The sequence below is a fragment of the Tenrec ecaudatus genome, chromosome 9 (assembly GCF_050624435.1).
Source record: "Tenrec ecaudatus isolate mTenEca1 chromosome 9, mTenEca1.hap1, whole genome shotgun sequence".
NCBI lineage: Eukaryota > Metazoa > Chordata > Mammalia > Afrosoricida > Tenrecidae > Tenrec > Tenrec ecaudatus.
Genome location: NC_134538.1, coordinates 15,925,574 through 15,952,717, shown reverse-complemented (window position 1 = coordinate 15,952,717; position 27,144 = coordinate 15,925,574). Strand labels below are relative to the sequence as shown.

General features: G+C 45.0%; 1 protein-coding gene and 1 pseudogene across 1 annotated transcript in view; one reads left to right on the top strand and one right to left on the bottom strand.

The window, feature by feature from the left end:
* Positions 1 to 4,486: 4,486 nt before the first annotated feature.
* On the bottom strand, positions 4,487 to 6,761 carry LOC142456702 (dihydrofolate reductase pseudogene; annotated as a pseudogene).
* Positions 6,742 to 27,144, top strand: part of LOC142456700 (protein FAM169B-like) — a 70,574-nt gene continuing 50,171 nt past the window's right edge. The window contains exon 1 of the mRNA XM_075557891.1: positions 6,742 to 7,663. Coding sequence (XP_075414006.1) covers positions 7,492 to 7,663 — 172 coding nt within the window. The 5' untranslated portion in view covers positions 6,742 to 7,491. The remainder of the gene's footprint in view (positions 7,664 to 27,144) is intronic.

The following is a 27,144-nucleotide window of genomic DNA, read 5'->3' as shown; positions in this document are numbered from 1 at the left end:
GGGGCAGGCTTGCTCTTAAGGAACTTGTCTGTGTGTGTAATTAGTGATTGAGAGATGCCCAGTCACCAGGGAGTACCAGTGACCGTGGCCACGAATCATACCCAATGTCTTAGGTAGAATTCTCTACAGAAGGAAAATCAGCGAATGTTAAATATGCCCATCTACAGAGGGGTTTCTATCAAGGATATGGGCAAGTTCCAAACTCATGGGCTGATGTCAGATTAGAGGCTTCTCCTGACTCATCCATCAGCTCTGGTTCCATCAGCCTCTCTCCATGTGTCTTCTCTACAGGGACGTCTCGCAGGGAGTGAGGAGAAAAGGGGTGGTGGTGGAGGAGAGAGTGTCCTGCCTCCAAAGAGGAATACAGGAGTTCCCAGAATCCTCAGGAGAAGGCCAGGCCCACACAGAGACCTCATGTGTGGCCTCATGGCGATGACCTGATTGACAGACTAGACTCCACTCCTTCACTCTCAATCCTCTCTAATTGACAAATGATTTTATAACTACCACATGCAGGTTCCACATGAACACAATATGGTGTTCTAGAATTCTCTTTCTTCTCAAGGCTACACATATTTTGTTATGATCGACACAGTTCAATGCCTTTGAATAGTCAATAAAACACAAGTAAACATTCCTTTGGAATTCTCTGCTTTGAGTTAAGATCCATCTGACATCAGCAATAATATCCCTTGTTCCAGGTCCTCTTCTGAATCCAGCCTCAACCTCTGGCAGCTTCTTGTCAATGTACTGCCTGGAAGCTTTTCAAGAAAATTGTGCTTGCATTTGATATTAGAAATATTGTTTTATAATTTGAGCATTCTGTTGGGTAACCTTTCTTTGGATTGAGTACAAATATGGAGCTCTTCCAATTAGTTGGTCAAGCATTGTCTTCCAAATTTCTTGGAATAGATTAGTGTTTCCAATGCTTTCTCACCTTGTTGAAATATTTCCATTGAATTCCTGGTACCTTGGTTTTGGCTAACACTTTCAGTGCAACTTGAACTTCTTCCTTCAGTACCAATGGCTCTTACTCATATACTACTTCTTGAAATAACTGAATGTTGATTAGTTCTTTTTGGTACAGTGACTGTTTTCTTTCCATTTATTTTATTTAAATCATTTTATTGGGGGCTCCTACAACTCTTATCACAATCCATCCATCCATCCATTGTGTCAGGCACATTTGTACATTTGTTGCCCTCATCATTCTCAAAACATTTGCTTTCTGCTGGATCCCTTGGTATCAGCTCCTCATTTCCCCCCTTCCCATTTTCTTTTGATGTTCTTTGCATCTTTCACCAGTGTACCCATGCAAAAACCATTTGACAATAAAAAGAAATCAAAAGGATTCAGATTGCAAAATAAAGGTGACTCTCTCATTATTCCCAGATGATATGATTTTATATGTAGAAAACCCAAAGACTCAAAAAATTGTAAATAGAAAGATTGGACTATGTGACAGGATACAACACTGACACACAAATATCAATTTGATTCCTGCGCACTAATGGCGAAAGGTCTGAACAAGAGGTGAAGAAACAATACTATTTACAATAGCCACCCAAAAGATGAAACACTTAAGAGTAAACCAAAGCAGAGAAACAAAAGGCTGTGCAAAGGAGCCTGCACAACACTATGTCAAGGAACCGAAAGAGACTTATATAAATGGAAGATTATCCCATGCTCATGTGTAGGAATACTTAACATTGTGAACACGCTAACACTACCCAAAGCAAACTATAAATATAATGCCATGCTTATCCAGATCCCAGCTGCTTTATTTAAAGACATTAAAAAAACACAACTAATTGTTCTTTCGCCCTCGGCAATCTTCAACATCTGTTCCCTTGGTGTGAAAGTCTTCATCTTTCTCCCCTGTGTTAGTCTGGGTAGACTAGAGAAACAAATTCATGGAGACTCATATGTGAATAAGAAAGAGGTTTATATACAAGAGCAGTTGAGGATTGAGAAAACATCCCAGGCCAGTCCAGATCAAGTCCATAAGTCCCATATTAACTCATATGTCCAATATCAATCTATAAAGTCCTCTTCAGACTCACAAAACATATGCAATGACACCGAGTGGAGGAAGATTGCAGGCCAGTGGGGGTTGGAAGTCTTGTGGATCCAGGGGCGGTGTAAGCATCTCAGCTCAGGCAGGACCCTCCACGTGACTTCTCCAGCTCCAGAGGTCACGGGCTATATCAGTGTAGCGCCATGTGTTTTGTCAGTAGTGTCTCTCAAGGTATGAGCAGAGAGAGAGAGAATCTCCCGCCCCCAAGGAGGAAAATACAGGAGTTTCCAGAATCCTCAGGAGAAGGCCATGCCCACAAGAGGTCTCATTGGCTATGATCCAATTGACAGACTAGACTCCACCCCTTCACTCTTAATCCTCTCAAGTCCCAAACTAACACCACATTATGTAACTACCACACACACCCCTATTTATAAGTGTGGTCTCATATAATATTTCTACTTTTGCGATTGGCTTCCAGAGGGATTTTTGTTAGAGATTTTATGTGTATATAGGTGTATGCCCATTTCTCTGTTTTCTTTATTGGTAACAATTTGTATGTACCTTGTATGCTAATTCGCTAGTTATAGATATTGCAAATACTTTCTGGTTCGGGTTAGTCACCTCATTCTTTTTAAGGAGCCCTGGTAGTGTAGTGGTTACCTGTTGAACTGCTAAATACAAGGTCAGCAACTCAAAACCACCAGCTGCTTCAAAGTAGAAAGAGGAGGCTTTCTACTCCTCTTTTGTACATATGTTTCCGTCATCATTTTCAAAACATTTTCTATCTACTTGACCTCTTGGTATCAGCTCATTTCCCCCCTCCCCCACCCTCTCTCCTTCATGAACCCTTGATAATTTACATATATATTTTCATGTCTTACACTGAACACTGTCTTCCTTTACCCACTTTTCTGTTGTCCATCCCCCTGGGCATTATATGTAGATCATTGTGATTGGTTCCCCTTGGGAAAGGTTTTAATGAGAATATATTCACACCAAAAAAACTATTAACAAACTAGGAATAGAACTTATCTTGAAGATAATCTGGGAACAAGGAGTCTTCAAAATTCTCGGGAAAAATTCCAGTTTTATAATTCCATTTTCCACAAAATGTTGAAGCCTCCTGAGAATCTTCTACAGTCTTTAAGTAATATCTTATATAAAAATATTCAATCCATATGGGAATAATATTTTTATATGTGAAATAAAGGCTTATTTTAATTTTCCCCTCCAAATGAACAAATAGTTGTCTCTGCATCCTGTAACATAAAGTCTAATCTTATCCCACGGCTTTGAGGGAGTCTTGGCTGTAATTAATAAGGTGCTTGTCTTTGGACCATCAGCCAGGTTCCAGTGTCTGCTCAAGCTAATACCAGGCTATTTTAGTTGCTTTAGCTCTACATAATTCTGTAGGGGGTTTGCTTACAATTATACAAAATGTAGGTACAAGTCTATTGACAATTTTCCTATGTCCTTCTAATCATAAAACAGCAAGTTTTTATTTAGTTTTTCTCTAATACTTCTCAATCAATAACTTTCATTAGATATATTTTAAATTAAGTAATATATTTTTATTGTTATGTTTATTTAAAAGTTGTTTTTAATTGTGATTTTAACAGCTTGTGGCTGAAATATAGACGCACACATAGTGTGTTGCTCTTATTTCTAGCAGCTGTGCTGTGTCTAAGGAATTCTAGAATTCTGTTCAGTTGTAGATTCTTTTGGGTAGAGCAGTGGTTCTCAGCCTACCTAACGTGGCCACCCCTTAATCTAATTCCTCATGTGTGGTGACCCCCCAACCATAACATTATTTTCGTTGCTACTTCATCACTGTCATTTTGCTACTGTTAGGAATCGGGACACCCCTGTGAAAGGGTCGTTTGACCCGCAAAGGGGTTGTGACCCACAGGTTGAGAACCACTGGGGTAGATAAGCATCTTCTTTGAATACCCATAGTTCTTTTGCTTGCTTGCTAATCATTATGTTTGTATTTATTTTCTCTCTCTTTCTGTCTGTGGTGAAGTAGGCCTACTTATCCTACCCTGGACTTTACAAGAGGAACTTTTTACGTATAATAATTCAGTTAAGTGTCTGCCCCACATTTCTAGGTAGATTTTTAAAGGGTTCTATTCCAACTCTGCTAAGACATGTTAGTGTGCATATATGTGGGAACTTCCAAAAGTTCATGGAAACACGGAATGAAAAGGTAATATCATTTTCCCACAAACTTTTTACAGACTCTACAAATGTTAAGCATTATTTTTTCCCCAAACCATTTTCTTAGGAGCTAATCCAGACAGCATGCCATTCCATACTTTAATCTTATGAAGCAGTGTTGTACAATTCCTTCCACAATCGGTTTCAAAACATTTTTCCCCTTCCTGAACTCCTTGATATTAGCCCCCCCTTACACCCCCCTCTCTGCCGTCCCCCCAGCAACCCTAATTCTAGTTGTCTGTGTAGATTCACCTGTCCTGGGGTTCATATACCAAAAATCATAGAAAAGCACATAGCAGAGAGTCAAGAAGATTACCAACAATGGCAAAACATAACAGAGATAGATCCCAATATGAGAAAAACACAGAAAATAGTAAAAACCAAATCAAGCCCAAAGTGCACCAGGTCAAGTGACAAGGTTTTAACTGTTCAAGATGCTCTTTTTGTACATATTCAATTTGTGTGTTTTTTCATCTTTAAGCTAGTAATGTGATGGAATTTTATAATTTTTCAAATGCTAAATGAACTGGTCTTCCAACACGTCACTTAACTCTTATGCTGCAGCATTATTCCGTGTACCACAAAGAAAGAAAACACACTGCTGGTAAGCAGATACGATGTCCGATTCCTAAAATTACCCTTAAAATACCCCACCTAAAGTTATTAAGGCATGGGCTTATAAAAGCATGTATCCTTTTGCATATACTCCAGGGGAAATATAAGCGATGCATTGTTAAAGTAGTAACAAAGCTTAAGCTGCACATTCAGGGTGTTACTCTTAAACAATACAGAGCTGCGGCGTTCCTTGTGGAGGTTGGTGCCTCCCACACCTGGTTGTCCATTGCCTCGACAGCTTTTCAGAGTACCTCTGTCTTCTCTGGCTTTTCCTCTCAGCTGCATATTGATGCTGGCGCTTTCCAGATCTTCCAGAAGCTACGAGCAGAAGGCACTCAGACGACATCCAAGATCCCTCCTCCTTCCTCAGGGGCCCTTAGATGTCTTGCCGACTAGAATTTTAAGGGGCTGCATGCATGTTTGTGTCTCAGCAGCCACTGTAGTTTGTAAGCTGCATCCTGACTTCAAAGACAGTAACTTAGAAGGAAGGATGGTGAGGATCTTACATATGTTCAGCATGTTCCAATATATGAGTGGGTACCCCCAACAAACCGGAATAAGCTCCGCTGGGCAGAACTTTCTTTCTTTTTTTTTTAGTTGGAATATACATCAATTTCTATTTATTGATTAGTTGAATGTTCAGTTCCAGAAACTCCAGACAGTAGTACTTCTGGTTATATTAAGGCACCATTGTTTTGGCATGGTTTGTAATTAGAATTTTTATCAGAAATCTGACATACTGAGAATAATGTATAGCCTTTAAATTTGAAAATTTTCATTTGAATTAGAAACTGTAGTTGTGCTGTGTGTAAATGGAGTTGCACCCCCGTTTCATTGGTCTAGCTCCTCTCTTCACGGGCCCTCCTTTCAACTCACGCTGTCAGGGGCTCTCACACACGACTGTCGGGGCAGCATGTGCGTGTGGGCAGGTGTAGACCCAAACTGGACCACGAGGGACAGGCATTTATAGTTACAGAGCAAGAAATGTTTCCTAAGCGGTATGTGATATAGTCCACTTAGGACTAATGAAGGAAAAACAAAATTGAGAAATAAAAATCGCTGCTGAGAAACAAGCCAACGATGTCTTTTCCTGATGTTAAAATACTTCATTCTTTTGAGAGCAACTTGAAGAACATGCCTTCATGTCAGTCATTCTTTTCATATACTTCAAATTTGTACTTAATGCCCTTTTCTTCCTGGACATCAGGAAGAACACCTGGGTATTCTGGGAGAAGTTTGTATTTCTCTAAATCAATTTCCGGAAAAAAACGTGTCACTTTCAAATTCCTGCTGGATCCTTGTCAAGAACAGTCTAGCATGACCTGGTTGGTCCATGGCTTCCTTGTAAACAGAACTGCCTCCTATGATCCAAACCATGTCAACTTTGTTTCCTGATTCTGGTTGCTCAATGAGTTCTAAGGCACCATCCAGACTTTTGGCAAGAAAATGAGCTCCTGGTGGTGTTTCCTTGAGTTCTCTACTGAGAACTAAATTAATCCTCTCTTTCAAAGGTCTATTCTTCTCAGGAATGGAGAACCAGGTCTTCCTGCCCATAATCACCAAATTCTGTTTACCGTCTACTGAAGAGGAAGTGGTCGTGGTCATTCTCTGGAAATACTGGAATTCATTCCTGAGCATGGGCCAGGATAGGTTTCCGTTCTTGCCGATGCCCGGATTTTGGGACACAGCGGCGATGCAGTTCAGCGGAGGAGCCATGAGAACAACTAAGAACAGCACAGAGCTCAGCGCGGGTCCTGGCTTCCGGGCGAAGCTTGGCGCGAAATTGTGGTGGCCCCGCCCCCTTGGTTCGATTTGTGCGGGCGAGGCCCCGCCCCTGACTCCGCCCCGGCGCACGACTGGGTCGCGACGTGCTCGCGCCCGCGGACGCCTGGGCACTGTGGCCGCGGGGTCGCGCTCTCAGCTCGGCCCTAGCCTGCCCTACCGGCCCAGCTCCGTCCCGCCGGAAGCTGGCCTCAGGCGGCGCCGACGCCGCCGGCCCCTGTCGGGCCAGGCAAGCGGCTTTGAGCAGATTCTTCCGATCTGCGGGGAGCCTGAAGTCCACCTCCTCCCCTCCGGGTGCAGCCGAGAAGGCCGCCAGGACTTTCATAGTATGTTTTATTCCCCACTAAGATGATCATTGAGCAATTTGCTCTGAGTCAGTGCACCCAGTAGCGTCACCCGGGAAGCTCTAGTCTCAGTGAATTTTTTTGTAAAATCAGTTTGCTTGAACTTTGTTTTTTGTGATGGTCGATTTAAGAGAACAGCATGCAGCTGTAACGTTTTGCTTGCTGTTCCGGAAAAATGCTGCAGAAACTGTTGTGATGTTGAACACAGCTTACAAGGACAGTGCTATGGGAAAAACTGAAGTTACGAGTGGTTTTCTCATTTCAAAAAGGGTGAAATGCGATTGATGACAAACCTGGATATCCATCAATTTCCTGAACAGATGAATGTCGATAAAATTCACGCACGTGTGCTCGAAGACCAACGACGGACCTTTGAAGAGATGAGGACGTTATCTGGACTATCTTGGAGCTTGGTTCAGCGATTTTAACGGAAGATTTGGAAATGAGAGGAGTTGCTGTGAAATTTGTGTCTGGGTGTCGGACAGACCAGCAGAAAGAGCATCCAGTGGAAACATGCCGTGCTTTGAGAGAACAGCTCGGATGCAGCTCAGACCTTGTTTCCCAAAGTCATCACTGGGGACGAGGCATGGTGCTATTATTACAACCTCAAAAGCCAGCATCAATGAAGCCAGTGGAAGACACCATCATCACCTTGCCCCCCAAAACTCATCAACTAAAATCAAAGGTACACACGGTGCTCATTTGGTTTTTTGATGGGAGGGGGATAGTGCATTTCGAGTTTGTTCCTCCAGGTCAGGCTGTTAATCAAGCTTCCTATTTAGAGTTTCTGAAAAAATTACTTACCAGTGTAACAAAAAAGGCCTGATTTGAGGCAGATGGCGGACTGGTTTTTCCATCATGACAATGCACCTGTTCACCCAGCCATCTCAGTGCACCAGTTTTTGACAAAATATAGCATGCCTTTCTTGGCAAAAACGATCATGCCTCTCTTACCCCATGTACCTTACTCACCTGGCCTCGCTCTGTGCAACCTCTTTTTGTTTCCATGAATGAAGAGGGACATGAAAGGACAGTGATTTGACTGAGAAGAGGCGAGAAAAAAAAGTGAAGTACTGTCATCCATCTAACAAATGTTTCTAAGAATAATATCGCAGATTTGACAAATGCTTGCAGTATAATGGAAAGTACTTTGAAGGTGATAAAGTTGTTTTGTAATAAAATTTAAATATATAGCTTTGGGAAAAAATTTGGGGGCGGTAGCCTCACGTATGTTAGAAAAGGATATCAGGTGTGATAAAGCAGAGGGTCAGTAAAAAAGAGGAAGACCACCAATGAGATGGATTGGCACATTGTCTGCAGCAGTGGACTCAGTCATGGGAACCATGATGAGCATGGCACAGGACCGGTAGTGCTTTGTTCTGTTGGACCGAGAATTGCTGTCAGTCAAAATAACCTATGGCACACAGTTACTACTGTGAAAAAGTGAGCATTTGGGGGTTGTTTGACTATGGCATCCATTTAAAGTACATTTCTTAAAAAAAAATTTCATCTATATTTAGGAGCTGTGATAGAGTGTTTTTTTTTTTTTTTAAATCTTGGTTAAGTCTTGGTGTCAAGACTCAGTAGATGAGTTGGCCAGTGTGCCCCCTTGCTCTCTTCTTTCAAGTAATTTTGAATGCTTAGATTCCACTGAGCTTACCTGGAGTAATGAAGTGTTTTCTTTGTGGAGTATGTAACCTGAATTTACCGATGAGCAATCGGTTGTCTCTTCCATAGTTGGCCCCTGGCCTTCTTTTTGGCTGATGATACTGCAGTTCTCCATCATATCTTCTCACAAATAATAGTCAATTTTATTCCAGTGTATTCTGTCTAGCAAGGCATCTACATACCTCCCCCCACTCAAATTCAAACTCTCTGCATTGAGCTGTGTAGTCATGGTTTATGTTGGAGGAAATGAATATGTGCAATGGATAAATTGCTGGTCTTGCGAAGTTCTATTGAGCAACCTCCAGTGTTGATCCGATCGCCAATGCCATACTTTCTATCCACGAAGCCTCCCTCTTTGTTTACACTTTCTGATTTCTGTCACCAGTGATTATCAAATCATATTGATGAGATATTTGATCCAGTTTGGGCTACAGAAACTGATAGAGTTGGATAATTTCCTCAGTATTGACTTTAGTGGTTGGTGGGCAAGCTTGAGCTGGCTTTCTTTGTTATGTTGTTGCTAGGGGTCATTGAGTTGTTCCACTTGTTAGATGTTTGCTTTGTTTACATGGAAGCAATGTAGATACTAGCCTGTTACAGACAGATTTGTAAATGATGGTCATACTAACTGGTTTCCCTGTAGGAGTGTGATATTAGCCTAATAAAAACAGCATTATATTTTAGGATCGATTTTAAAAACGCTCATTTTAATGATGAATATGATGATTTCTTTTCAATTTGTCATGCCTGGCATGGTAAGCCTATGACCAATACAAGTTCATTTGAGCTCACTAAGGCATAGGTTATGGTATCAATCATTACATGCGCCATTTTATTTATTTGTTTTTAGTTTTTTCAGGCCGTATAGTTTCTTATTTTTTTAGTCATTTTATTAGGGGCTCATTCAACTCTTATCACAATCCATACATACATCAATTGTGTAAAGCACATCTGTACATTCATTGCCCTCATCCTTCTCATAACACTTGCTCTCCGTGCCATTTCATTTTTAACGACTTCCAATTTCGTACCTTCCTGCTTCACGCGTTCCATCTTCTGATTAATAGTGGGCGGTTTCAGTTGTTTCTCCTGATTTTGAGTCATGTCTCATGAGCTGAGTGTCATCACTGAGGCTGACTCTGCTGTGAGGAGGCAGCTCGTCCTCAGGAATGTCTTGAGTGCCTTTCAGCCAGAAGCATGAGGGGCTCATCTTCTGACACTGGATTAGTGTTCCAGTGCTATTTTAAAAACATACTTCTATTGACATATGGTTTGCTCCCGTAGTTCAGTCACAATAAAAGAGTTGCAGGATCATCACTGTGATCAGTTCTAGAATATTTCTTTCTGCTTGGACTCACTGGTAGCTCCCCATTGTTTCACTGCTCTCCATAAGGTGATTGCTTTCTCACAAGTGGTCTGCCTGTTCCTTTCTCCCAGTCTCACTGGAAGCTCTGCGGAAACCTGTTCACTATAGGTGGCTCTGCTGGTGTTTGAAATACGCGCGCCATAGCTTCTCAGCATCCCAGCCAAAAAGCAAGCCACGTCGGTACAATAAACGGACCGACAAGTGATTGCATTTTGCCTTCTCTAAATTCCCAAACCAAATTCATTGACCCGGAGTCTGTGTCTGTCCAACAACCTACAATGATCTCCTGGGTGTGCTGAGGTGCGTGCAGTGTCCTCACTCTCCCACGGAGACTGGTGGGTTCACTTGCTGACTTTGTGGCTAGCTCCCACTATGCCCGGGGCCCCTTACTTTCTCTTAGTCCCTTAAAGACATTGTTCAATTGCCTTGCTTCCCTAGTTGCTAATGAGAAAGCAGTTCTCAATGTAAGTATCACTTCCTTTAAAGGGCTGTCTTTGCTTTCTGGCTGCTTTTATGATCATTTAAAAAATAATCGTTTGATAGTTTTACCAGAGTGCTTCGTTGTGGATTTTATTGACTAGCTCTCCTTTGAGGATAGTTATCCTTCGTTAATTCTGAACAAATAGCCATCGTTTCTCCCAATAGTGACTCTCCATTTGATGTCTTCCTTCTGGCATTTTAATGAGCTTTCTATTGGACCTTGTCGCTCTTTTCTCCATGGCTTTAACCCACCTTCCATATTTCACAGTCAGGGCCATTCTGTGCTTCATTCTGGGTATATTAAAATGCCCAGAATTTTTTTTTATTAAAAAAAAGAAGCTCTACTTGGTTGTTGTTTTTAGAATTATATTGATCATTAAGAAAGAAAAAAATACCATGTCTCTTGAAATCTCCTTTTAAAAGAAAGTGCCTCATTCTTTGTTGTTGAGATTATATACAGGAAAGCATTCGCTCATCCAACAGTTCAGTAATTTGTTGACATTCTTAGTGTTGTGTAACTATTTTTATTCCTCTTTTCAGCCCCCTAAGCTTCCTATCTAACCTTTCAAGTTGTTGTCAATTTGACCCCAGGTGGACAGATCTTAAAAGAGCAAGGTAGACATTCTTTGCTGGTTGTGGTAGGCTGGGTTGACTAGAGAAACAAATCCGGAAACATGCGGATATGTGTAAAAGAGAGCTTTATATCAAGAAGTAATTATATATGAAGAAAACATCCCAGCCCAGTCCCGATCAAGTCCCGAGGTCTGCTACTACTCCATAAGTGTGATATTCGTCCATAAATCCCTCCTAAGACTCATGCAGCCACAAGCATGATGCAGAATGCAGGAAGGTTACAGGCCCATGGGTACAGGATTGCATGGATCCAATGGCCAGGGCCGCAACACCAGGCTTGTGCAGAGCTCGGCATAGCTTGCTGGCTTGAAGGTGAAGGCACAAAGACCAGGGGGGATTCCCAGGACCCTCTTTATGAGAAGGTCACGCCCACAAGGAGTCACCATCAGGTTCTGACCTGATTGACAGGCTAGACTCCACCCCTACACTTGTACAGCTTCAAGTTGACAAAATGTTATGGAACTACCAGACCAGTTACACTAAACTATTGTTTGGTTTTAAGAAAATGTCACAGAACACTTTTGATTTACATTTTGAAGATTTATCTCAGTACAGTTTGGGGGTGCTTACCCAGTGTCCATGGTTTCAGAAAACCAGATTCCATGAGAATTTGCAATTCTCTTATATGTTTTCCACCTTATGGTCAGGAGTTTTCTACAGAATCTTTGATCAAAATGTTCAGTAACTGTTGGACTATTTACTAACATTTCTTTTTTTGGGGGGGAGGCGTTGTTGTTTTGTTTACTTTTGTTGCTTTGTTTTTCTCTGTCTTGTTTTTGTGCATATTATTATCTCTGAAAGTCTATCTAGATAAGACAGGTGGGATAAACAATCTAGAGGTGAAAACAACAGGATCAACCATTCTGGTGGGGGTGGGGCATGCGAGAAGGGGAGGTGGGGGAAAGGAAGTGGTTTTAACAAACCCAAGGACAAGGGAACAACAAGTGATTCAAATTCTGTGGTGAAGAGGGTGTAAGAAGACTGGTAGGGCTTGGTCAAGGACAATGTAACTGGGAGGAATTACTGAAACCCAAATGAAAGCTGAGCATGGTAGTGGGACAAGAGGAAAGTAAAAGAAATAGAAGAAAGAAGTAGGAGGCAAAGAGCAGTTACAGAGGTCTAAATACAGGCATGTATATATGTAAATATATTTATATATGATGGTGGGGAAGTGGATCTATGTACATATATTTACAGGTTTAGTATTAAGGTAGCCGATGGACATTGTGCCTCCACTCAAGTACTTCCTCAATGCAAGAATACTTTCTTTGTTCTATTAAACTGGTATTCCATGATGCTCACCTTCCCTACCAGACAAATGTGTGCATAAGCAAATGTAGTGAAGAAAGCTGATAGTGCCCAGCTATCAAAAGATATAGCTTCTGGGATCTTAAAGGCTTGCAGGTAAACAAGTGGCCATCTAGCTCAGAAGCATCAAAGCAACATGGAAGAAGCAAACCAGCCTCTGTGACCATGAGTTGTAGAAGGGACAAGGTATCAGACATCAAAGAACAAAAAATCATACCATTGCGAATGAGGGGGAGGAGGGCATAGTGGAGACCCAAAGCCCATCTGTAGGCAACTGGACATCCCCTTACAGAAGGGTCGCCAGAGGAGATGAGCCAGTCAGGGTGCAGTGTAGCAACAATCACATTTCTTCTAGTTCTTTAATGCTTCCTCCCCCCACTATCATGATCCTCCTGGTACAGACAGGAACTGGTGATCTGGGGAATCCAGGACAGATGAACTCTTCAGGACCAGTGGTGAGAGTGGTGGTACTGGGATGTTGGATGGGAGGTGGGGTAGAAAGGGGGAACTGATTAAAAGACCTACATATAACCCCTTCCATGGGGGACGGACAACAGAAAAGTGGGTGAAGGGAGAGGTCAGACAGTGTAGGACATGACAAAATAATTATAATTTATAAATTATCAAGGGTTCATAAGGGAGGGGGTGGGGACAGAGGGGAAAAATGAGGAACTGATACCAAGGGCTCAAGTAGAAAGCAAATGTTTTGAGAATGATGATGGCAACAAATGTACAAATGTGCTTGACACAATGGATGTATATATGGATTTGGATAAGAGTTATAAGAACCCCCAATAAAATGATTTTTTTAAAAAAAGATAACTGGGTTCTGGTCTCATGGTAGAGTGCAATTGTACATGCAAACAATTAGCTAAACATGTCTTTATCCTTCTGTTCCTGATTTGTCTTTTGTTCCCCTTGTTGCCCCACGTCATAGAGATACCATTTTTAGTCTGGATTTCTGCTCGCAGCTTCTAAGACCCTGGAATTTTAGGCCAGTGAACTGGGGTCGCTCCTGAAAGCATCACCCTCAGCCTGGGTTAAGCCCCGCGGTGGTTGGTTGCACATTAGCACCTTTTGCAGCTACCCACCTCTCTTTATTGTGAATAAGTACATTACACATCTTTCACCAATTCACTTTTTACTGATGTACAATTTATTGGTTTAAATTCCTCCCTTAAATAGAATATTTAATATTGTTATTGTTCATATTGGATGCTTTACAATGATGTGCTCTTTGTGGGTCTTTGTAGAATTTGAAGCTAGTTTTGTATGTTCAGTTCGCCCCCCCCACCCCCTCCACCCCCCACCCACTTATGGCCCCTTGTTCGTTGGAGTTTGATCTGGGGGAATTTTTGAAGCCAGTGTATTTCTATTGGGTAGCTTCACTCTTGAAAGGAAACTTACTGACACAATGGTTAAATGCTGTCCTACCACACCAAGGCAAAACACTAAGGGAGTGCAACAGAACAGCAAGGGAATGGAGCGGTGAGGTCCCCAGGGAATGCTGAAGGCGGACTTTGGGGTCAGGGCGTGGTGCTCCAACAGACTGGACTCCTAAAGGCCAACAAACAGTCCTTGAACTAACTACAAGCTTTTCTTTTTTGTTGTGTTGTGTTTTGTTTTTTTTTTTGTCATTGGTTTGTTGTTGTTTTCTTGTATATTGTTGCTTGGTTGTCCTCTGTCTTGTTTTTGTGCATGTTATTATCTTCTCAGATCTGTCTACATAAGATAGGCTGGATAAACAATCTGGAGGAGCAAACAACGGGACTGACAGTTTCGGGGGGGGGCATGGGAGAGGGGGAGGTGTGGGGAAAGGTAGTGGTGTTAACAAACCCAGGGACAAGGGAACAACAAGTGATCCAAATCGGTGGTGAGGAGGGTGTGGGAGACCTGGTAGGGCATGATCAAGGGTAATGTAACTAAGAGGAATTGCTGAAACCCTGGTGGAGACAGCATGATAGTGGGACAGGAGGAAAGTCAAAGGAAATAGAGGAAAAAGGTAGGAGGCAAAGGACATTTATAGAGGTCTAAATAAAGGCATATATATGTAAATATATTTACATATGAGGATGGAGAAATAAATCTATGTGCATATATTTATAGGTTTAGTATTAAGGTAGCAGATGGACAATGGGCCTCCACTTAAGTACTCCCTCAATGCAAGAATACTCTCTTCTATTAAATTGGCATTCTATGATGCTCACCTTCCTGACACAACTGAAGACAAAGCGGGTGAATAGGTAAATGTGGTGATGAAAGCTGATGGTGCACGGCTATCAAAAGATATAGCATCTGGGGTCTTAAAGGCTTGATGGTAAACGAGCGGCCATCTAGCTCAGAAGCAACAAAACCCACATGGAAGAAGTGTTAGGTTTCTCTCTCCGGCCTAAATCTCAGCCTCGGTCCTTGGCTCCGTGCAAGAAAGATTTCATGCCGAAGCCGGGCTCGTGATCCAAGTGAATTTAATGAAAGTTCAAAGAAGCATCAGGTTTTACGCGGCACCCATAGGATTCCTTTGACCATGCGGCCTGGCAGAGACTGCTCCGGGTCACTCAAGGATCTCTCCCCACCCACGAAGATGACCAGACCACCCAAGCAAGCCAAGACCAAGAGCCCCTCTCCCTTCCGGTCCCTGCCTTTTCAAGGGTTCCTGGGGGAGGTGTGGTGAACGACCCCAGGTCGATCCCATTGGCTGAATTGCAATCACCCAGCCCAGGTGGGCTGCTCCAGGTGTAACGCCCATCCAAACTCACCAGTGGGAAAATCCAGCTTTTGTCTTATGCTGGCTCTCCTGGGCATGCGTGAATGGACTTCCCAATTCCCTAGGCTAAGCTACCTAACAGAAGCACACCAGCGGGTGTAATCACAAGGTGTCGAAGGGATCAGGTATCAGGCATCATCAGATCAAAAAATCTTATCATAGTGAATGAGGGGGTATTTTGGGGTGGAGACCCAAAGCCCATTTGTAGGCCACTGGACATCCCCTTAAAGAAGGGTCTCGGGGAGGAGATGCGCCAGTTAGGGTGCAATGTAGCAACGATGAAACATAAAACTTTCCTCTAGTTCCTAAATGCTTCCTCCTCCCCCACTATCATGATCCCAATTCTACCTTACAAATCTGGCTGGACCAGAGGATGGACCAGAGATAGGAACTGGAAATGTAGGGAATCCAGGGCAGATGATCCCTTCAGGACCAGTGGTGGGAGTGGCGATACTGAGAGGGGAGAGGGTGGGTGAGTTGGAAAGGGGGAACCGATGACAAGGAACTGCATGTGACCTCCTCCCTGGGGAACGGACAACAGAAAAGTGGGTGAAGGGAGACGTCGGACAGTACAAGAGATGACAAAATAATAATTTATAAATTATCAAGGGTTCATGAGGGAGGGGGGAGCGGGGATGGAGGGGATAAATGAGGAGCTGATGCCAGGGGCTTAAGTGGAGAGCAAATGTTTTGAGAATGATGAGGGCAATGCATGTGTAAATGTGCTTCACACAATTGATAGATGCATGGCTTGTGATAAGAGTTGTATGAGCCCCTAATAAAATGAGTTAAAAAATGGTTAAATGCTCAGCTGTTAACCCAAAGGTTGATGGTTCAGACCCACTAGCTGCTCCGCAGGAGAAGGGCGGGGTAGTCTGCTTCCTCAAAGATTATAGCCTTGTGAAACTCACCGGGCAGTTCTGCGTTGCCCTGGAGAATTGCTCTGCACTGGGATTGTCTAGATGGTAATGGAGCTGTTAAGCCAAGAAAGAGTGCTGTTGGCACAATGGCTAAGTGCTAACTACAAGATCGGTGGTCCGACCCACAGCGGCTCTGTAGGAGGAGCGACCTGATGCTGTGGTCCTTGTAAACGTTGTTTGTAAACATTTTACAAACAAACAACACATACACCCAAACTCACTGCCACTGAGTCCATTCGACTTGTGGTGACCCGACAGGAGAAAAGAGAGCCACCCCTTTGGGTTTCCAAGACAGTCAATCTTTAAGGGAGTAGAAAGCCTCATCTTTCTCTCCTGGGGCAGCTGGTGGTCTAGAACTGCTGATCTTTTGGTCAGCAGCCCATCGTGTAACCACTGCACCACCAATTCTACTCTATAGCACATGGGATCTACATGACTTGAAATTGAGTTGACAACAAATGACTTTGTTTTCTCTTATTATCCCATAGCCACTTTTCTCTGATGTTGGTATTGAGCTTGACTTTGTTCTGATTAGACCCCTTCCTCCTCTGGGCATAAGGAAAACCTTGCTTTCAGTTCTTGTGACCTGTGGGCAGGAACTCAGGAAATAATGATTACAGCGACCCCCTGGCATTTTTATACCTTATAAGATCTGGTAGCACATTGCCGCCCATATTACAATACCCATCCTGCCAGTCTACCTCTTTTAAAACTTTTTATTGTGAATTGATGGTTTGCAGAACAGATCATCAATTTTACATGCAAAGATTCACACACCTTGTGTTTGCTCTCATTCGTCACAATCCCCTCAGTGTAACATCACCGACTTCACCTCCTCCCTGTGCGTCTTTCTTCACCCTCTGAAGTTCGTCTCTGGGTAAATTATTCTAAGGTGTGTGCATCTCAATAGTGTTATTGTTTCTCTTATAAACCTGCCGATTGCTTGGCTAGAAATCAAGCCATAGGAGTGAGTTCAATCCCAGCCTTTAGAGGGGCAAAGGGCCACTGTCTTAAGAGTTTCCCCAGTCTCTAGTGACCAACAAGCTCCGTCTCTCTCATGATTTTGAATGTTGTTTCACATCTGTCGCCTACTATATCCAGGACCTTCTAACGTGAGCCCTTTCAGAGCAGTTGGTGGTGACATCTAGGCACTATGTAGTTCCTCTGGTCTAAGGGTCGGTTGTGGATATTGATGTTCTCGTGGTCCACTAATCCACTGGACTAATTGTTTCCAAGTGTCTTAGATCTTCATCAGTCTTGTTTCCTCTGGAGTGAAGCGTCCCACTATAAACGGTCTCCTTTACAAACCAAATGCTGAGAACTTAACCTCTAATACGGCGGTGCGCCACCTGTCTTCAGAATGTGGCTCAGCGGGCAGACGTGGGCATCCTGGTGCTGTGGTGCAGTTGAATGCCTCCCTGCAGGAGGCTCGTGTAGACCTTGCCAGCCTTGTCACACAGCCCGTCAGACTGTCTTTCCACTCGGAAGATTCTAAGAATTGATGTTCAAAATCGTCTACACTTGTCATGTTTTCCATCCAAAGCACACTTCTTAGCGCCAGATCTCCGGTGGCCTTTTATGTAATGCTGCGCCATGTGGTAGGAGTCTATGAGTTCTACGAATGGTTAGGTGCTCCACAACTAGCCTAGAAGTTGGTGGCTCGAATCCACCGAGAGGTACTTCAAGGACAGGTGTGGTGATCTGCTTCTGAAAAGGTCACAGCTTTGAAAACCCCCAGGAGTACTGGCCTCCTCTCATCTGCGATCGCCACGAGGCATGACCCACTATCGTGCAACTAACCGCAATGTGGCCCATGCTAGCAGCCACTTGCTGCTGGTGCTCAGTGTGTGAGTGGCACCATAGCCATTGCCGGGGGGTCATTTCCACCTCATTACAGAGCCTACAGGACGGAAGGGAACTGCTCCTGCTCTGAAGGGTTTCCAAAGCTACCGTCTTTACTGCAAGCATGCAACCATGCCTTTCTCCTGCAGAGTGACTGGTGGGCTTCGATGTTTGTTTTGTTGTCTTTTGGAGAGGGCAGTTGAATGTGTTAGCCATTAGGCCACAAAAGTTCCTTGTGTTAGTGGCAACTCAAAATTAGTAAGTAGGTATCTCCATGCACTTGCTTATTCTACATACTTCATATAAGTGAAATCATACAACACTTGCCCTTTTGTGACTAATTTAAAACACATATTAAAATCGTTTTACTGAAATATAAATAAACTTTTCGTACACCTCCACAGTGTAATCATCTTAAGAAAGGTTGTGCAATCATGGCTACAATCACCTTGGGCCCATTTTCTTCCTTCGTGTGCTCATTGCTGTTCACTCCCCACCCCCCCACCCCTGAGCTCTCCTTCATGCCCCCATTGCTGTCTTCATAGATCCACCCGCCTGACTCCCCTAGACAGGAAAACATACAAAGCAAAGACGAAAACATAAAAGCAACAAGGACCCAAAGAACTAAACAAAAGCAGAGAAAAACCTCAATCACAAAGACATTGGAAAACATTTAAAAGCCAGAAAACATTCACAATGTGTCAGCAGGGAGATCTAATGACAAAGGGTGACATTCCAACCTACCTGGTTTCCCAGAAATAAGACATCCCTGAAAATAAGACCTGCTTACAGTTTGCCTCTCACTGAAATCTATGGCTTCCCCCGAAAATAAGACCTCCCCCAAAATAAGTCCCCCCTAAGCTACTGTAACATTGGACTCTGGATTATAGTCACGGGCGCCGCCATGCAGCTCACTGTTGGCCGCAGCGCATCCAGAACATACAGGAAGTGCGAGGTCTCTTTTAATAAAACAATAAACAATAAATGTACCATATTCTTCTTCATGGATAAATAAGATATCCCCTGAAAATAAGACCTAGAGCATCTTTGGGAGCAAAAATTAATATAAGACACTGTCTTATTTTCGGGGAAATGGTATCTACAGCTACAACAATCCACTTCCTGATGCTCTCTGTGTGATAGGAAGGCTCTTTTCATTCCTGGACTATGGACAGACCCTGCAAATGGATTTTGGGCTTCACGATTATCTATAACATTCTGCAAGCTGGTGTTTAGAATTTAGGCTCTGGTATCATCAACCACATTTTCATATAAGAACATGTTGCTGTTTTTCAAATATATTGTTCTCCTGATGTATGGAGTTTATTTTTTCTGTAGAAGGCAGGGTATTGAATGTCTTTGGTATGTCTAAAGTTAGAAACTGAACTGGTACTAACGTGGAGTGGCTTGTCCGGACTTCTTCCTATGCAGACAAAGGATGTGGGCATCTGCTACCTGTGAAAATCAGACCTTAGAAACCCACGAAACAGTTCGAGCCTGTCCCCCAGTGAAGCCAGGAGTGGGAATCAGACCTTAGAAACCCCACGAAGCAGCTCTAGCCTGTCCCCCAGTGGAGCCACGAGTGGGAATAATCAGACCTTAGAAACCCACGAAGCAGTTCGAGCCTGTCCCCCAGTGGAGCCAAGAGTGGGAATAATCAGACCTTAGAAACCCACAAAGCAGTTCTAGCCTGTCCCCCAGTGGAGCCAGGAGTGGGAATAATCAGACTTTAGAAACCCACGAAGCAGTTCTAGCCTGGTCCCCAGTGGGGCCGCGAGTGGGAATCAGGCCTTAGAAACCCCACGAAGCAGCTCTAGTGGGAATCAGTGCCACCCCAGTGGCCCCTGGACCCCTTCATATACTTCCTACCCTGATGCAGACAGAACAATGCCCACTGAAAATGTCGTTTTCTTGACACAGTGTGTTCTAGACGTTCTCCAAGCGCATGAGTCTAAGCGTTTAAACTACATCCTGGTACCGCCTTCTTCAGAAGCAGGTTATGGGCCAGAGGACCAGTGTTGGTTCAGTTCTTCTCACAGAACTGGGATTCCCAGACGGAAAGCCCTTCCCCTTTCAAGTCTTTAGTATTTACCATGTAGCAGATGAGCACACAGAAAGTGATTTGGGGGTGACAGCTCGTCAAGTCCTTTGGCAGCACTAAGTTTTGGGTAGTTTGGAGGGATGTAATTAGACCGCGATGGTAAAAGCATTCCTGCCACGAGGGTTACTCCCCATCTCCCCTGGCATTCTGTGTGGTTCAGAGTGCGGGGTTACAACCTGGAATGCTTCCTACCACGATGCTTTCCTGCCAGCTTGGGCGCCCGCCCTGTTCCAGTGTTACCCACACAGTAGATAGATAGATAGATGGATGGATGGATGGATGGATGGATGGATGGATGGATGGATGGATGGATAGATAGATTATTAAGTTCATGGATTTTCTGCTTTCCTGCGCGCCCGCCTCCTTCAACGTGAAGGTGGGGCACATAGGGTGCTGCAGGGATAGAGCCTGGGGGTGAGTGGGCACGCACTGGGCTGCATTAAGCACGCTGGGCAATTGGAAACCACCAGCCGCTCAGGGGACACACAGGCCTTCTGCTCGGTTACAGCCTGGGAAACCCCAGGGGTCGCTGCGAGTCCGCCTCCATTTGATGAGGCAGGGAGTGCGCCTGGTGTGGGGCAACATGGGGGCGCTCCTTCAGTCAGAAAGCACCACTCTGAGAATTTCCCTCACCTTGTCTGCCCCAAGCAATCCAGTTACAGACCTGCAGTCGTAGGAGTTTCAGTGACTGGTTTCTGTCAGGAGATTGCCAGGCCTTTCTGCGACATGCCTCTAGATGAACTTTCACCTCCAAGCCTGCCACCGTTTGACTCACAGCTTAGTGAATTAGTCGTTTGTGTCACACCATAGATATAAACACCAAATTCTCTCCCATCGAGTCACTGGGTTTCCGAGACTGTAACTGTGCAGGGAGCAGAAAGCCCAGCAGAGCTGGCATGGTTTCAAACTATGGAGCTACCTACCACCCGGGCTCTCCACTTGTCTTCATGGGTGACGCCCACCTCTGAAAGCAAGAAGTAGTATGCTTTAGTCTCCCTTCGTATCCTTTTCAACGAGTGGGGAGTGGGGGGCGGAATAAGTTTGCCCTTGTATTATTTGCCTACAAGTTAGCGGCTTTAATTGGCTCAGACTCGAAGCCCTTCATATTAAAAGCAATTAGGATTGCATAGACCTTTGTGTGGGAGGGGCACAGAACATCACCTGCCTGTCTTACCATCTTAGATTTGACACAAACCATTTCCTTGCAGCCAAGGCAATGATGCGGCTTGAGCTGTCTGAAACTAAATATGTGATGACAGAGCAACAGGCTCCTTGTCCACGACTGGATCATAAGACTTCATCGCAGCCACCTGCAGCCCTTTTGAAACATCCTGGCCGTACCCTGATAGTCTGCTCAGAAAATTCTAATGTATTCTCCATTCTGCCTTCCAACTCCCCCCACCCCCTTTGACTTCTTTGCTAAGAATATTTTGGCAATAAGCTTCTCTTCAGAAAACAACAAAAATATCCCAGTATTTATTGACTTCTCCTTCTGGTTTCTACTCCTGTCAGTAGAGGCTGTGCCCCTGACGTGATGGCTGTGCTCTGTGTGCTGGCTGGCCTTGCATCCCAGGCATTTGCCTGGTTTCTGTCCCTACATTATTCCCATGCACTGCTCCCCAAAGCATTTCATCAGCTCTCAGTTAGTGCTCTGGGACAAAACAAACAAACAAACAAACAAACAAACAAACAAACAAACAAACAAACAAACGCACTGCTATTGAGTCAGGTCGGTCACAGGAGAGGGTAGAGCTGCCCCTGTGGGTCTCTGAGACTGGACATCTTTACAGGAGCAGGCAGCCTCATCTCTCTTCCATGGAGCAGCTGGTGGGTTCAAACTGCTGACCTGGCTGTTAACAGCCCAGTGAGTAGCCCCTTGGCCACCTTAATTGAATACGTATGGGAAAGAAATCCTTATACTTAAGCAAACTCCACTGTGCGGAAGTTCTAAATGTCCTGAATTGTACATAGGCATGGATAACTTTAGGCAATGATCTTGGGGTGGGCGTCGGGGGTGAGGTGCCCAGAAAGCTTGGTTCTTTTAGAGTTGTACCTGAACTTATTACCAGTGTTCCTGCGATTCCATTGGGGGAATGGACGATTCTGCTCTTGTGTTTTGGTCAGGAATCTCTTGTTCCTGAAAGTCTAATGAGAAGATGGTAGGCAGCCCCACACAGGATAGCAGAGAAATGGAAGGCATCTTGCTGTATATAATTCAATGAGTACCAGAGCATTACCGAAAAATCAAGGATTGCAGTCAACCTCTCCAGTAACTTAAGCTGGTGTAATTACAGCCAGGTAAAAGTTTCCCCAGCCCCGGAGGGGGGCCTTCCCCGACCCCCCACTCCCCCATCCCCTCCTCCCCAAGTCCATTCTTAAGATCAAGGCCAGTAAAAATATAAATCTATTCATTAACATTTCTGCTAATATGAGATAAAATCCAACTCTGTCACAATGAAAGCATGTGTTTACGGAGATGCATGTGGAGAGGGTATGCTGCCAGTCATACTGAACCCATGATCAAGTGCAGAGCAGTAACTCCCGCAAGGGCTTCCTTATTTGACATTGCTGTTTCCATAAGAAGCAGACCTTGAATCCCTGCCCCTAGGCATAGAGCTACATGCAGCCCGAAGAAGTTGAATTTCAGTACAAAGGCCTTGAATGATTCAAGCGTTTTCCCTTGAAGAGCAGTTTTAAAATGTGCCCCTGTTTTTGTTTTTCGAGGGACAGTATAAATAGCTGCTCTTAGGGAATTCTTAAATTCATTGTTTGTTGGGGCTTTACAGTCTGCAGTGAGTCGCCATTGCAGGGCATGTCTGTGCCATAAAAGCGGTTTACTTTGTTCCGAGAAGATTATATTCTTTGGGCTTTGGGACATTTTTTCCTGTTCAGTTCAGGCCATGAAAGCCAGTTAGCATTCCACATCTGGAAACCGCTGCCGCCTCCCATTGCCAGTTAAGCAAGCGTGGCTGTTCTGCACCCCCAGCGCGCCCAAGGAGCCCTAGAGCGGTCCTTGTCCCCAAGGTTGGGCCGGGAACCCAGGAGGTCTGCCTTTCTGATGGGATAAATAGTCTACCTTCCTCCTGGCTTGCCAAGTGGGCTCTTCCTTTTTAGGGGGCAGCGCAGGGGGTCTTCCTTCCAGGGTCAGGCGGGGCGGGCCAAGGATGTCCCCCCTTCCCACCCTGGGCAGCTACGCTTCACCTTCCACCTGGTTTCCCACAAGGCTAACCTAGGAAACTAGCTCCCCTCAGTGCCTGCTCGCGCGGCCATGGGGAATTCCCCCAGAGCAACAAGTAAAGGAAAGAAAAAGGACTGCAGACGGGCCCCGCCTCTGTCCTTCAGCCTGGGAGGGGCCCCCTCCTGCTGCCCCCTCCCCCCCCCCCCCGCCCACTGCAGGGACCCTCCCTCCCGAGGGCCTGGGACCCTGGGACTTGGCCAATCCTGGGGCCTGCCTCCAGTTCCCAGGGCAGGAGTGTGAGGTTCTGTTGGAACCATGTCCGCTGGTCAAGCCTCCCGTCCCGTCCCGATGGTTGCCTCCGTCGTGACCCTGGCAGAATGTATCTGTGCCACCCTGCCTCTCCCACCACCACGTTCTGGCACACACACCCATGGACCTGGATTTGTTGTTGCACCACCAGCTGGTAGGTCTAGGGTGCAGGGAATTCTTTCCTGGGGTCTTCCGCACAGGAGCTCTTTAAACTGCTGGGGAAATGATTTCACAGTATGGGGGAGCAAAACCTATTCACTGCATTTCTCCCACCCTGTGATCAGAACCTCTTGCCAGGCAGGCCTCAGCACCATGCAGGGAACAAGGCAGGGGCCACTCTGGGCCGCCGGTGGACCTCCAAGCCTCTTGAACTGGTGGCCTGGGGTGAGGCTCCCCATCCCTGGTCCCCACCTATCTGTCAGCTCCGAATCCTCCATCTGGTTAGACAAAAGGAAATTGGAAGGGCCAAGTTTAACTTCTCTGACTTGTGAATCATCCTTTTCTGTCAATGTTGAGAAGTGCCCAGAGAGGATTGGAAGCCCAGACCTAGCAGATGTCCTCCCCAAAGACAGGGCCAGCAACACAGCCAACATCCAACTCATCTCCACTTGCTCCTTCGGACGATGTTCCTGAGGGTGTCTTCCAAGGGTGTCTGCTGCAGCTGGTCTCTGGACAAGGCTGCGTGCAATGTGCGTGCGTGCAATGCCTCTAGTTTTCCTTAACTGACGTGAGCACGCACAGGGATTTTTAATGCTCAAGCTCTGGAACGATATCATTGATATTGCACACATGCAAAGTTTTACTTACGATCATCCACTGCAGCAGTACATCGACAGGGAACTTCCAGAAGTTCCGGCCGGGTTCAGAAGAGGACGTGGGACAAGGCGTATCATGCCTGATGTCAGGTGGATCTTGACTGAAAGTAGAGCATCCCCAAAGATGCCTTCTTGTGTTTCATTGACTCTGCAAAGGCATTGGATGGTGTGGACCATAATCAACTGTGGATTCCCTTGAGAAGAATGGGAATCCCAGAGCACTTCATTGTGCATGTAAGGAACCTGTACACAGAGTACGTGTCAGGTGTGCAGTCAGTCAGAATAAGGGAGTACTGCGTGTTGTAAAAATCAGGCCAGGTGTGCACGAGGGCTGTGGCCTCACACCGTACTTGTCTAGTCTGTATGCCGAGCACATCCTCAGAGAAGCTGGATTACATGAAGAAGCGTGTGGCATCAGGACTGAAAGAAGGGTTACTGTTCGCAAATGACACAACCTTGCCTGCTGAAAGTGAGGAGGACTCGAAGCACTTGCAGCTGAAGATCAAGGATAGTAGTCTTCAGTTACAGCTCAATGTAAGGAAGACCCAAATCCTCACAACTGGACCGATAGGTAATATCGCGATAAATGGAGCAAAGGTTGAAGTTAAGGATTTTGTCTTACTTGGACCCACAGCTGGTGCTCATGGGAGCAGCCATCAAGAGCTCAAAAGACATGTTGCATTGGGTAAATCTCTTCCTAAGACCTCCTTAGAGTATTGAAGGGCAAAGCTGTTTCTTTGAAGACTAAGGTGCACCTGACTCAAGTGGCAGCACTCCCCCTTGCCTTGTGTGCACACGAACGTTGGACGTTGAATAAGGAAGACCGTGGAAGAATAGAGGCCTTTGAATAGCGGTGCTGGTGAAGGGTAGTGAAAGTACCGTGACTGCCGAAAGGGCAGACCGATCTGTCTTGGAGGAAGTAAGGCCAGAGTGCTCCTTAGAGGCAAGGATGGCGAGATTTCATCTTACATCCTTTGACCATGCTGTCAGGAGAGACCAGTGCCTGGAGGACAGACAGCGTGTTTGTTAAATGGAGGGAGGGGTGCCGTGAAAGAGGACAGCCTTCCAGCAAGGGGCTCAGGAAGCACGATTGTGAGGCTGGTGCACGGCCGTGCAGTGTTTGCTTCCGTTGTGGAGAGGGTTGCTATGGGTCAGAGCTGACTCGATGCCACCTAACAACAACCAACACAGGGCCTTTTAATGTCATTGTATTTGTTGAACAGCAGAGCGTGTACCAAGTAAACGATTTCTACATGGACAGTTCAGTGACCCTGCAACCCACAGGCATTTTCATTTAAAAAAAAATCACTTTATTGGGGGCTCCTACAATTCTTATCACAATCCCGGCATCCATCCATTGTGTCAAGCACATGTGTACATTTGTTGCCATCATTCTCAAAACATTTGCCTTCTACTTGAGCCCTTAATATCGGCTGCTCATTCTCCCCTCCCTCCCCCTTCCCTCAAGAACCCTTCATCATTCATAAATTATTATTATTTTGTCATATGTTACACTGTCTGCTGCCTCGCCCTGCCCTCTTCTCTGCTGTCCATTCCCCAGGGAGGAGGTTATCCGTAGATTCTTGTAATCTGTTCCCCCTTTCTACCACACATTCCCTCTGCCCTCCAGGCATCGCCCCTCTCACCACTGGTCCCGAAGGAGTCATTTGTCCTGGATTCCCTGTGTTTCCAGCTGCTATCTGTACCAATGTACATCCTCTGGTCCAGCCAGATTTTCAAGGTAGAACTGGGATCATGATAGTGGGGGAGGGGGGGAGAGGAAGCATTCAAGAATTAGAGGAAAGTTATATGTTTCATTGTTGCTACACTGCACCCCGACTGGCTCATCTCCCCACAACCCTTCAGTAAGGAGATGTCCAGTTGCCTACCGATGGGCTTTGAGTCTCCACTCTGCACTCACCCTCATTTACAAGGATATGATTTTTTGTTCTTTGATGCTTGATACCTGATCCCTTTGACAGCTCATGGTCACACAGGCTGGTGTACTTCTTCTATGTGGGCTTTGTTGCTTCTGAGCTCGATGGCCGCTTGTTTATCTTCAAGCCTTTAAGCCCCAGATGCTACTATATATTTTTTTTCAGTTTATTAGGGACTCATACAACTCTTATCATAATCCATACATACATCAATTGTATAAAGCACATCTGTACATTCTTTGCCCTAATCATTTTCAAAGCATTTGCTCTCCACTTAAGCCCTTTGCATCAAGTCCTCTTTTCCCCACCCCCTCCCTAGCCACGATATTTTTTTGATAGCTGGGCACCATCAGCTTTCTTCACCACGTTTGCGTATGCACACGTTTGTCCTCAATGGTCATATCAGGAAGGTGGGCACCCACTGATAAGATTTTTAGTTCTTTGATGTCTGATAACTGGTCCCTTCTACACATCATGGTCAGACAGGCTGGTGTGCTTCTTCCATGTGGACTTTGATGCCTCTGAACTAGATGGCCGGTGGTTTATCTTCAAGCCTTTAAGACCCCAGATGTTATATCTTTTTATAGCCGGGCACCATCAGCTTTCTTCACCACCTTTGTTTATGCACACATTTGTCTTCAGTGATTGTATCAGGAAGGTGATCACCCACTGATATGGTTATTAGTTCTTTGATGTCCCCACAGGCATTTTCGTTCCTGCTGTGGGCAGCCACTTGGACAACTGGAAGCACAGCATAGTATCTAGGAGAGCTTGGTTGAATTACTACCACACATTCACAAAGTGTGTAGGCTGCAGGTGGCACAGGGAGGCGTGTCTGTGTGGGC